Source organism: Panthera pardus, unplaced genomic scaffold (genome assembly GCF_024362965.1).
Source record: "Panthera pardus isolate Hobbes unplaced genomic scaffold, ASM2436296v1 HiC_scaffold_20, whole genome shotgun sequence".
Classification (NCBI taxonomy): Eukaryota; Metazoa; Chordata; class Mammalia; order Carnivora; family Felidae; genus Panthera; species Panthera pardus.
This window is the reverse complement of record NW_026526766.1, coordinates 91,708,048-91,718,793: the sequence shown is the minus strand read 5'-3', so window position 1 is coordinate 91,718,793 and position 10,746 is coordinate 91,708,048. Positions and strand designations below refer to the sequence as shown.

General features: G+C 60.4%; 2 protein-coding genes and 5 non-coding genes across 8 annotated transcripts; 6 read left to right on the top strand and 1 right to left on the bottom strand.

Moving 5' to 3' along the window:
• Positions 1-685: 685 nt before the first annotated feature.
• Positions 686-6,976, bottom strand: MED22 (mediator complex subunit 22). 2 transcript variants are annotated; one of them, XM_019434938.2, is made up of 5 exons: positions 6,849-6,976; positions 6,280-6,455; positions 4,733-4,813; positions 3,789-3,997; positions 686-1,350 (listed from the first exon to the last, which is right to left on the bottom strand). In XM_019434938.2, exons 2-5 carry the CDS (start codon positions 6,400-6,402, stop codon positions 1,161-1,163), a joined length of 603 nt encoding a protein of 200 aa, XP_019290483.1. In that variant the 5' UTR covers positions 6,403-6,455; positions 6,849-6,976; the 3' UTR covers positions 686-1,160. The 2 variants fall into 2 exon arrangements, with proteins under 2 accessions (XP_019290483.1, XP_053764506.1); XM_053908531.1 differs by lacking the exon at positions 6,849-6,976 and adding an exon at positions 6,551-6,786.
• Positions 6,977-7,036: 60 nt separating this feature from the next.
• Positions 7,037-10,577, top strand: RPL7A (ribosomal protein L7a). Its single transcript, XM_019434936.2, has 8 exons — positions 7,037-7,137; positions 7,735-7,855; positions 8,334-8,483; positions 8,980-9,120; positions 9,331-9,410; positions 9,712-9,842; positions 10,144-10,213; positions 10,403-10,577. The coding sequence occupies exons 1-8, from the start codon at positions 7,135-7,137 to the stop codon at positions 10,505-10,507; spliced, it is 801 nt and encodes a 266-aa protein (XP_019290481.1). The 5' UTR covers positions 7,037-7,134; the 3' UTR covers positions 10,508-10,577.
• Positions 7,516-7,589, top strand: LOC128778726 (small nucleolar RNA SNORD24). The gene has a single exon (XR_008424452.1). It is a non-coding gene; the product is annotated as a small nucleolar RNA SNORD24 (small nucleolar RNA).
• Positions 8,177-8,251, top strand: LOC128778725 (small nucleolar RNA SNORD24). Its single transcript, XR_008424451.1, has one exon. It is a non-coding gene; the product is annotated as a small nucleolar RNA SNORD24 (small nucleolar RNA).
• On the top strand, positions 9,172-9,246 carry LOC128778723 (small nucleolar RNA SNORD36). The gene has a single exon (XR_008424449.1). It is a non-coding gene; the product is annotated as a small nucleolar RNA SNORD36 (small nucleolar RNA).
• LOC128778722 (small nucleolar RNA SNORD36) lies at positions 9,573-9,644 on the top strand. The gene has a single exon (XR_008424448.1). It is a non-coding gene; the product is annotated as a small nucleolar RNA SNORD36 (small nucleolar RNA).
• LOC128778724 (small nucleolar RNA SNORD36) lies at positions 9,985-10,051 on the top strand. Its single transcript, XR_008424450.1, has one exon. It is a non-coding gene; the product is annotated as a small nucleolar RNA SNORD36 (small nucleolar RNA).
• Positions 10,578-10,746: the final 169 nt, after the last annotated feature.

Sequence of the window (10,746 nt, the reverse complement as noted above, 5' to 3'; positions counted from 1 at the left end):
GGGCCAGAGCCAGGACTGGGCCCCAGCTCCCACCTGTGTGGCACCCCTGCTTGGCCATGGGGGTCTCTGCGCCCCAACACCATTGGGCTTGTGTCCTTCCCTGTCCCTGAGACTGCACTGTGTGCTGCCACCTCCTCCGTAGACCAACTGCCGTCTCCCTCGCGAGGAGGCACGCTGGCGACAGGGCGTGGGCTCGAAACCCCTTCTCGGGGGGGCCTGGCACCCGGCACTGGGCCTAGCATCCCGTCTGGGTTGAGCCCCAACTTCTGCTGCTTCCCTCCCCGGCTCGGTGGCTGCGGACACAACGCTTCAACCCCTTCGAAGCCCGTGGCCGTTCCTCCCCGTAGTGCAGGTAACTGCCACACCAACGCCAGGTCCAGCGAGGACAAGATGGGACCGAAGTACAGGCAGCTGGACCTTGTGACGTGCAACGATGCCAGTATTTCTCTAGTCGCCAAGCGTTACAGACTTCCCAGCTCCCAGGCAGTTTTAGGCGACGGGAATGCAGCCGTTAGCCCCAAACTGACCAAGTCCCCGTTTGCCCAAAGCCCCTGTGGGTGGAAGGCTTACCTGGAGCCCCAGGCTGTCCAGGCAGAGCCCAGCAGCTGTTCTCCCCAGAGCCAGCGGGAAACCGGGGGTGATCCCAGACTGGTCCCGGACCATCAAGAAGGAGCCAACCAATGCGAGATGGCAGTGCTGTTTTTATTCAACTGTCTTGTTACAAAACCCACCGGAATGTGTGTGGCAGAGTGAGGAAGGTCCCTTGCTCTCAGCATCCCTCTCCCCACCACAACCCTGCGGGGACGGTCCGCTGCCAGGGGCCCTCAGGACAAAGCAGCAGGTGCATCTCTGCACAGGAGACCGGAAGGTGGAGCGTGGACTTGGCCAGTACTGTCCACCGAGTGCCACCCTGTGGCTTGTAGCAGGACGTCCTCCGGCCCCACTATTGGCCTGGACACACTGTCTAGGAAACGTCTGCCCAGCAGGCCAGGTGGGCAGTGAACAGAGGTGGCATCTCCGAGGGACGGGCTACCTTGGAAACGGTTGAGGGCAGTATCTTCCCCAACACTCTGGGGGGTGCTGTCCCCGGGCTAAAGGTCCCAAGGAGGCCACACCAGACTTAAGAACCTAGGGTTGCGGGGAGGGGAACCCTGGGAGGCTCAGGCGTGCTCTGTGGGGCCGGGGCCAGTGGCATGGGAGTGGGCAGGGGCTGCAGCCTGCAGGGGGCCAGCGCTGGGCTCCGGGGACGCCAGCACAGGGGCCGAGAGGCCATCAGCAGAGTCTGTGTCGAGGTCCAGCCTCCAGTAAGCTTCGCACAGAGGCAGGTCATTAGCTTCGCAAAGACTTGAGCTTTTCCACCACCAGAAACCCAGGGAGAGACAGGAGCAGGCAGAGGTGGATGGAAGCCGGGGCGGGGCAGGGAGCGAGACAGAAGCAGAGTTAAGAAAACAGACCACACCCCAAATCTGCCTTTCCCCTCCTGTGTGCGGGCCCCTCTTCAGGCAAGCCTGGCTCAGGGTGGGTACGTGCGGCCGCACCTGCTTCGGGGTCCTACGGAGCATCCTGAAGGGCGGCCTTCCAGGAGCAGCCACCCGTGTGACCTCGACAAGTCCCTCCCAGCTGACCGCCACAAGGCTGAGCGGCCTGCGCTGCCATGTCCCTCCCAGCTTGGCTGCCTTCCTTTTGCAGACCCCGGAAAGCAGCGCCCAGAGCTTGCTGTGGTCCCTCCACACTCACTACACTTCGCGAGGACGCAAAAGCGGAGACCTGGTCTTTTTGGGATCTCCGCTCAGCAGGGATGGCCGGATGAGGTGATCAGAACCAGAGACCCCGGCGCTCCATTCTGTACCCCTGTACCAGCCGTGTGGTCTCCAACAGGCGCCTAAGCCCCCCCCGAGCTCAGTCTCCCTGCCTCTAACACGGGGTCTGCGGTGGCGGCAGCCTCCCCGGGCACGGGCACATACGGGTGAGGATGTGGGTGAGCAGCACGGCTCGCTAGGGTTGTCAAAGGGGCGACTAGAGCACCGAGGTCCCCACACCCGTCTAACTGGCTTGCTGCTTCCTCCGGCCCCGCCCCTCACTCCCTCCCCTGCTCCTCCTGCCCTCAGCAGTCTGGGCACAGAGCAGCAGCCCAAGGAGAGTGCAGGGTGATAGGCAGAGAAAGAGCAAGCTGTGAACAGGAAGCAGGTGAGCACGGCCACGGGCATGCAGGGCACGGCAACCCGGGTTGGGAGCTCTAGGGGACTCGACCCCGTGTAGAGGCCCCGCCTTCTGCAGGTGTTTACAGCCGAGAGGAACTCAGCCTCCTGCGGCTCCAACGATGGCAAGGAACCCCCTGGGGGAACCAGAGACTGACGGGGCAGGACATGGGAAGCCTGCCACTCAGGCCCCTGGGTTCCCTGCAGTCTTGTCAAGTGACTTTGGGCAGGTCCCTCATGGCCACCCCCGGCCCCGGCCCCCAACCCCAACAGGCAGGGCTGAACTGCTGTCCTGTAACCACTTAGTCCACACGCCCGGCCCTCGGGAACATCAGGAAACACACACAGGGACATGAAGGGATCATGCAGTATCCAGTGGGGCTGGGAGCCATGTCCCAGCGTGGTCTGAGACACCCCTACCCCTGTGGACCTACTCAGGACCCCTCTCTGGAGGGTGTTTAAGAGGTATCTGCCACGTATCTGTTGAGCCAATAGATTTCAGGGACCAGAGGTGGCCCCAGAACCCTCTGGAAAAGTCTAGGACCATTCCAGCTAAAGAGAGACACTATGCCTTCTCATAGACACCAAGATGACCAAGACAGTGGGGGCTGGCATGGAGTACAGGGCAGGGAAACCAAGGCCCAGACCACAGAGAGTGCTGGCCCTGGGCCTCTGTGGCCCCAGCATGGCCTCCGTGGGACAGGAAGGAGCGTTTGAAAGCCAGCACAGGAAGAACAAACCCCACAGGTTTGTGTGGGCAAGGGCATGGGGGGCACAGACTCTGTCTGAACGAGACTTGATTTTTCCGGCCAAGGGGCACAGAGGAGCGAGGCCTCCCAGTTTCCAGCCTCCGTTTTCCTCCATGTGAATCACACAGGGACTCTGAGTTCTCAGGGCCCCTCGAGCTCAGAAGACTCAGGGTTTGGAATTCTAAGTCATGCACGCAGGCTGGGGTGACAGGTCCTGCCAGCTGCCGTATCCCTGTGGCCCAGCATGGGCCTAGCATGTAGCAGGGCTCCGGTCTGTGAACCGGGCCGAGCTGAACAGGAACTCAGTGGGGTCGTACCCCCGGCCCGGCCTTCGAGGCCATCCTCGGTTCGAGTTTTTTCCTCCTTCGCACCCCTGTGGACCCTGATACGCGCCGTGAGGTTTCGGTGACGCCCACGTGGAGCTACATCCCTAGGCAGGCACTAGCGTCCTGCACGTTCTGGGCGTGAACCTGGGCTGCCAGAAGCTCACCCAGCTCCAGCTGGAATGTTTAGATACTGGCTAACAAGCTAAGAGAACCACACAGGCCCAGAGTGAGGCAGCCAGCAGCCCCCCAGGAAATGCTGGCTCCCGCTTGCCCTTCTCAGGCTTGGCCCACCCAACCCCTGAAGTTCTGCGATTTTCATCCTGCTGCCCAGGGCCTGGCAGTCAATATAAATCGTCTGTCCACCAGTGGCTCTGACCACGAGCTCTGCTCTCAAACCCGGGCACGGGGCTGTGCCGCCAAGACCAGGAAGGGCTCGGAAAGACGGGACCTTCTGAACTGCCGGCCGGGCGCGGGCCCACGGGTGTGCTCTGCGCGGGGTCCGGCCCTATCTGTACCTGGACGAGTAATACTCCTCCTCCAGCTCGTACAGGTCGATGGAGATCTCATCCCGCAGGGCGATGAGCTTCCGGTCACACTCTTCCTGCAGGGCTCGCAGCTGCTGGTTGCGCTGGTCGATGGCCTCGTTCACCGATGGGAAGTCATTGAGGATGAGAAACTGCTTGAGGTCGGACACCAGTTTCATCAGGGACTCGCCGGCTCGGACCTGCGGCCACCAGGAGCAGAGCAGGGGTGGTGAGGAGGCCACGGCGGCCCTGCCTCCGTTTCTTCCTCTGTAACGTGGGACTAGGGCGTGGACCTTCCCAGGGTCATTGTGGGAAGGGAGAGAACTAGAGAGGAGTCCCGGGAGGGCAGGGTCCCTGGCTCCCGCCCTGACTGCAGAAGAGGCTTTCCCCGGGGCTTCCCAGCCCCACGGGGCCGCCAGCTTCCTCTCCAGGCGGTGCTCCACTCCCATCACATGGGTTCCTTGAGCCCCCACTTCACAGAGCCTCAAACCCCAGATAAGACCGCCGCCCTGCCTCGTGCCTGCCCCGCGCTTCCTTGGGGCAGCGTGCGGGCCAGCTGGGCGCGACTCCTCGGGGCTCTCCCCACACATTCTCACCGGTGGGCACACGCTGACGGGAATGTTTGGTCAATGTGCTCGTTCTGTGGCACCGGAAGGGATTAAAACGCACACCTCGTTTCGCTCAGCAATTTACTTCTCCCCCAGTGAATCTCGAGGAGCCTTCTCGTCAGCCAAGGAGGGCCGACCCCTCTCTAAGCACCGCACGGCGCTCGACGTGATGGACGTGGCCCACCGCCTGCCGCCCCTCACACGACTGCCACAGACAGCCCTCCCCTCGAGAGGAGTCTCCTGAGGATCGGTTTGCCCTTCCTCCCCCCGCCCCCCACCGGAAAGCCCCCGTGCGGACCAGGCTGTGCCCTCCACCTAGTGACTCACGATGTTGGCAGCTCGCACGTGCATCTCGTAATTGTCCTGCTCGCCCTGAGTGGCCCTCGACACTTGAGTCTCGTCCTCGATCTGGAGGACAAACGAGAAAGCCCAGAATCGGCAGGTGCCCCAGCCCACAGGTGACTGGCCGGCTGCACACACCCACAGTGGCTGCCTCCTGCCTGTCGTCTGCTGTACCTTCTCCGCCGGGCACTGCTGACCTGACCTTGGGCGACGTTCAGCCGCACCCCCTCTCGTCATCTTCTAAGGAGCTAACGGGCACCTTCATTGGGACAGGTGGATGCCTGTGTATGTTGACTGCCTCGCCACGTGCAGGGAGGTCTCGGGCAAGTCTTTTTTGGGGTGTGGAGCCTTGTTCTGTGTGAAACGGGGTCACTGGCTGAGGTGCTCGGTAAACCAACTGCCAAACGAGTAAAGGCACAACGTGGTTCTCTTAAGTGACCATTTACGGAGCATTTCCAGGGTGCCGGGCGCCACGTTAAGCACGTGACCACCGTTAATTTGCGACGTTCTCACCGAAGCCCCGACTGCCATCCCTGGTCTACAGGAGGGCAAAGCTGAGGCAGGGCAGACCCGAGAGTGCACTCAAGGTGTCTCCGACGGTAAACAGAGGCGCCAGGAGTGCTGCTGGCCTGTCACTGCTCCAACCTGTCCATCTGGACGGGGCTTTCACGGGGGGTCTTGCCAGGCAGGGGTCAGGGCACTCTGCAGTGAGGAGCTGGACACCCTGGGTGCAAATCCTGGCTCTGCCAGTTATTAGCAGAACGACCTTGGCAAATCACTGAGTCTCCCGAGCCTTGGTTTCCTTCTCTAAGAATAGAAATGACAGTACTGCCCCGTGGAGGGTTTCCGTGAAGGTTAAACGGAAGGAGACCCAGACGGCCCTGGGCATACAGCGACACACGGTGAACAAACGCTAAACACGGGCCAGCCAGCTTCATCGTCTTCAGAAAGCCTCCGGAGGGTGGCAGCAGTCTCAAAGATCCAGCCCCACCCAGACACTGGCCACGCTACCGTCCTGGAGGAGCCTCCCCAACTTTTCTCACTGACCTCACTCACTTGCAACAGCTACCGCATCTGGGCCCCCATCAGGCCCCACAGCAACCATTTTATAAAGTCATCCAATCGCCAGAGGCTTTAGGTTGCGGGAGAAACCGAGGCACTGAGAAGGCTCGTTCCCGCCCAGACCCACACTGCTCGTAAGTGGCGCCGGACGTCCAACCCTGGCAATCTGACTAGACTCCTCTCCAGCTTCATCTGTTGACCTGCTTGTCATTGCTGACCCCCCCCCCCCCCCCAACCGCACAGTCCTCCCAAACGTTTTTCCCATGTGGACATAAGCCGGGCCTGTGTGTTCACTGCTGTATCCTCACCACCGGGCACAGAGCACCTGCTCCATGTTCAGTGGGTGCTGCTGAAAGCAGAAATCACTCCCCCCCACCCCATGACCCTTGACCAGAGCAGGCCAGCTACTCAGCTCACCACCATCCCCAGACCCTGCTCCTTCCCTTGGTCCCAGACCCCGGGGCGCCCACCTTGGCAGTCTTGATGATCTCGGTGAAGTTGTCCATGATGGACTTGATGTCGTCCTTGAGCCGCTTGTTGTAAGACTGCAACAGTGTCTCCTTGCTCTGCGGCAGGGCTCTCTGCTGGGCCATGGCGGGGGCCTCAGGCAGTGCAGGGACAGAGATCTGGGGCCACCGGTCGCCACCTGGGAGCCAGAGTCCGGGTGAGCGGAGCCAGCCTCAGCCGCCCACATCCCAGCAGAACTGGGATCTCGGGAGAGGCCCTCTCCGCTAAGCACACCTGTCCCACCATCCGCACACAGGCACAGTGCGGGGACTCGTGTCCCGGCCGCTCAGGGGCGAGGCCCGAGCCTTCCCCGGCCCCTCCGCCGGAGTCCCTCCGACTCTACCGCCACCGCCGCGCCCAAGGCTCCCTCGCTCAGGGTGGGGGTCTGGGGGTAGTCCCGGGCCACCTCCGTCTCCGCGCCAGGAGCCTTGCGCCTGCGCGCCGCCGACCGACGGAACTCGCGGCCTCGGAGCCGCTTAGTGGGGAGGGTCACACCCGAGAAAAGACGGCGACCCCGCTCCGCCGCCCCCACCTGGTCCGCAGAGCCCGGCGCGACGGGCACTCGGTCGGGGTGGAGACGAGCGTGCGTCCCTCCCAGTAAGACCCGGCTCCCTGCCGCCGTCTCCGCTCCGCTCCCGTACAGCTCCGACTCGCCGCGGTAGGCGCGGTAGGCACCGCCCCCGGGCGGAAGCGCGCGAGAGCTGTCCTGTGGCTTTAAATCCGAAATCCCGCGCAGGCGTTAATTCTCGCGATCTCCGAGGTCGCCTACATATTACCCACAATTCTCTTTTTCTGTCTCTCTTCTCCAGCCTTCCAAGATGGTGAGCGATCTGGCGGTTCTCGGTGTTGAGCTGGGTCCGGCTTCTATCCACTGCCATCCTCTTCGGGGCGTGGCCGTGCGGGGATCCCTCCACGGCGTAGCGCTAGGGGAGCCCCGCGGGGCCTGGCGGGGTGGCACCGGGCCGGGTAGAATCCCGGCGGCTGGGTCGGGGAGTGGGAGAGAGGAGGGCCCCGGCGCGGAGCGCAGCGCCGCAATGCGGGGCTCGGAGCGACGGGGCCGAGCTCCTGGGGGCTCCCCCGGCGGCCTTGGGCGAGAGGTTCCGAGTCCACCGCTGCTGTTTGCGGAGGCTGCCGTGTGCCGGGCCCCTAGAGACGGGGCGCGTAGTTCTGGGACGCGGCGGGCGCGGCAGCCCGGGTGGTGCAGGTGATGTGAAGAGTATTTGCCGTCTGAGTGATGGTGAGGACGCTCCTAACCACCAAGATCGCTGATGCACACGGGCCGTCGCCGCGCTCGCCTCTGGGCTGCCTTGGCCGGGGCCTGGGGGGTCAGGCTCTGCTCGTAGGCGGGGGGATCGGGGCGCCTCCAGAGCAGCGCGTGCGGGAGCGTGGGGTTGATCTGGGTGTCGCTTCTCGCCTAGCCGAAAGGGAAGAAGGCCAAGGGGAAGAAGGTGGCCCCGGCCCCTGCTGTTGTGAAGAAGCAGGAGGCCAAGAAGGTGGTCAACCCCCTGTTTGAGAAAAGGCCCAAGAACTTTGGCATCGGTGAGTAAGGAGGGGGGTGGGGGGAGGACGGCAGCGGAAAAGCGGAAGTGTGCTGAGCGGAGCGAGGGTCGTGTTCCTGCCCCGTTGATAGGTTTCAGCGGGTGTGGGGTTCCCCCTGGCTGGGATGTGGGTACGCCGGCACAGGGTGCGTGGCCTCGTTGTCCCTCCCCCCGAGTGTGTGTCAGCTCCGCTAGGATTCGGCTTGGCCACCAGGAAGGCAGCGCGCACAGGCACGTTGACCGCTGCACTGATGGGCGGACCGCTGGGCTGCTTGTTGGATGAGGGAGCGTCGCCAGTGCCCCGTGATCATAGGTGTTTGTGTGCAGATGATGTAAGAGAATATTTGCTATCCGAGAGATGGTGATGACACTTTAAACCACCAAGATCGCTGATGCACCTACACCCTCCCAAGTGGCGCTAAACACGAACTTGACCGGGAGTTTGAGCCTCACTTACATCGTTGCCCTTAACTTCTCAGGACAGGACATCCAGCCCAAAAGGGACCTCACGCGCTTTGTCAAGTGGCCCCGCTACATCCGACTGCAGCGGCAAAGGGCTATTCTCTATAAACGTCTCAAAGTGCCTCCTGCGATTAACCAGTTCACCCAGGCCTTGGACCGCCAAACAGGTGAGTTTGTGTAAACCAGCACGGAGACGTTTCCTGGGCAGTTAGGGCTGGATCTGGGGTCTTTAAGGAGTTCTGGGTACTTGCAGAAAACCGGCTTACTAAAATCTAGGTTATCTTGTCTGGTTTCCAGATCGCGAGGGTGGCATAGCTGAAGTGATCTCGTACATAGTTTGAGATTTTTTTTTTTTTTAAGTTAATTTCTGTTGAGAGCACACACTTGGTGGTACAAGCAGGGGAGGGGCAGAGAGAAGGAGAGACAGAATCCCAAGCAGGCTCCACGCCATCAGCGCAGGGCCCTGTTAAGGGCTTGAACTCACAAACTTGGAGATCATGACCTGAGCCAGGATCAGGAGTCTGACACTTGCCTGGGCCACCCAGGCGCCCCGGGGTCTGAGATTTGCACTACGATAGTATTCCGGACAGTGACTTAAAGCATCACGTAGATAGCAAAGATCAGAGCTTGAAACGCGAGGCTAAACTGACCTCATTCTTGCAGCCACTCAGCTGCTCAAGCTGGCCCACAAATACAGGCCGGAGACCAAGCAAGAGAAGAAGCAGAGATTGCTGGCCCGGGCTGAGAAGAAGGCTGCTGGCAAAGGGGATGTCCCCACTAAGAGGCCCCCTGTCCTTCGAGCTGGTGAGTGGGCCCCTCCTTAAAGAGGGTGAGTGGTGGGGTGGGGCAGGCTGTTGGCAGTGATGTATGAATTTCTTCACCTGGAAACACCGTGGAGAGCAGAATCCGAGCTTTTTAACCCTGAGCCACAGCTGGGTGTGTACCATAGTAGAGCTGCTTTTGTGACCTGGGCAGTCCCCGTGAAGTGCTCATGCAAACTGTTTGTGCTTCCAGGGGTTAACACCGTCACCACCTTGGTGGAAAACAAGAAGGCTCAGCTGGTGGTGATCGCACACGATGTGGATCCTATCGAGGTGTGTCGGATCGGTTGCTAAACGCTGTTAAAGTTAGATTGGGCCCTCATGTCAGTACTGGGAAGACTGGAAGTAAGCTGGAGTTTGGCTCGAGAGGCCCAAGTAGGCATGTGAATGCTTTCCGTTGAAAACAGTACTGATGAGGGATCCCACGGATAGCCATTGCGATGATGTGGATTTCTCACTGAATTCAACCTTGAAGTGCAAAACATGAGCTTTTTAACCCTGAGCAGTTGCTAAGTTAGCTTCTAAATTACTGCTTTTGACCAATATACGTTCTAAAGCTAATGCGCTTTTCCAGCTGGTTGTCTTCCTGCCTGCCCTGTGTCGGAAGATGGGGGTTCCCTACTGCATCATCAAGGGGAAGGCCAGGCTGGGGCGACTGGTCCACAGGAAGACCTGCACCACTGTCGCCTTCACACAGGTTAACTCGTAAGTATGCAAGGGGCCCCCGAACTCCCAGACGTCAGTAGAGGTCAGGCAGTCCTCTCCCCCGGTACGTTTCATTCACTTCTCGGGATTTTACCTTAAAGACCAAATGTTCTACCTTCAAGCAACACGTTCATCTGAATCTTTGCCGATGATGGTTACGAATTTCTTCACCTGAATAAGCCATGTGGTCATGTTGTGTCTGAGGCAAAGGCCTTGTGTTTGGGGCTATAGAAAGGAAGTTATTCCTGTTTTCTGGAAAGGTAACATGCTGATGACCCCCTTGTCCCTCCCGCCTTTTCAGGGAAGACAAAGGAGCTCTGGCTAAGCTGGTGGAAGCCGTCAGAACCAATTACAACGACAGATACGATGAGGTAAGCAGCAGCTGGGCACAAAACGTTTGGGGTAAGTCAGGCCTGTCTCTGGGGGACCGGCCAGCTCCTCCAGAGCAGTCCTACTGGGCAAAGGACTTGGAGTGGCCAAGGAGAAGACAGCATGACCTAGCATGGCTCCGAGAGCCTGACAACGACAGCCCACGCCAACAGCCTCTCCTGTCATTGCAGATCCGCCGCCACTGGGGAGGCAACGTCCTGGGTCCCAAGTCGGTGGCTCGCATCGCCAAGCTGGAAAAGGCAAAGGCTAAAGAACTGGCCACCAAACTGGGCTGAGTGGGCACAGGTGACTTTTCTGTATATAAAAGTAAATAAAAGGCTCTTTCTCAGCCCGGGCCCATTGGCATTTGGGGTGGACTGTAATTTTTTGTCGTCTTACACACGTTTGGGGTGGTGGCAAGGTCCTTATTCGTTGTAGGGTAGAGTTGTGTTAAACCTGCTGTGTAGGTTGTACGTTGATCGTTTGGAAAAAGCAGCCTTAAGACTGCTTGGTCACATACCAGGCCCAAGCCTGG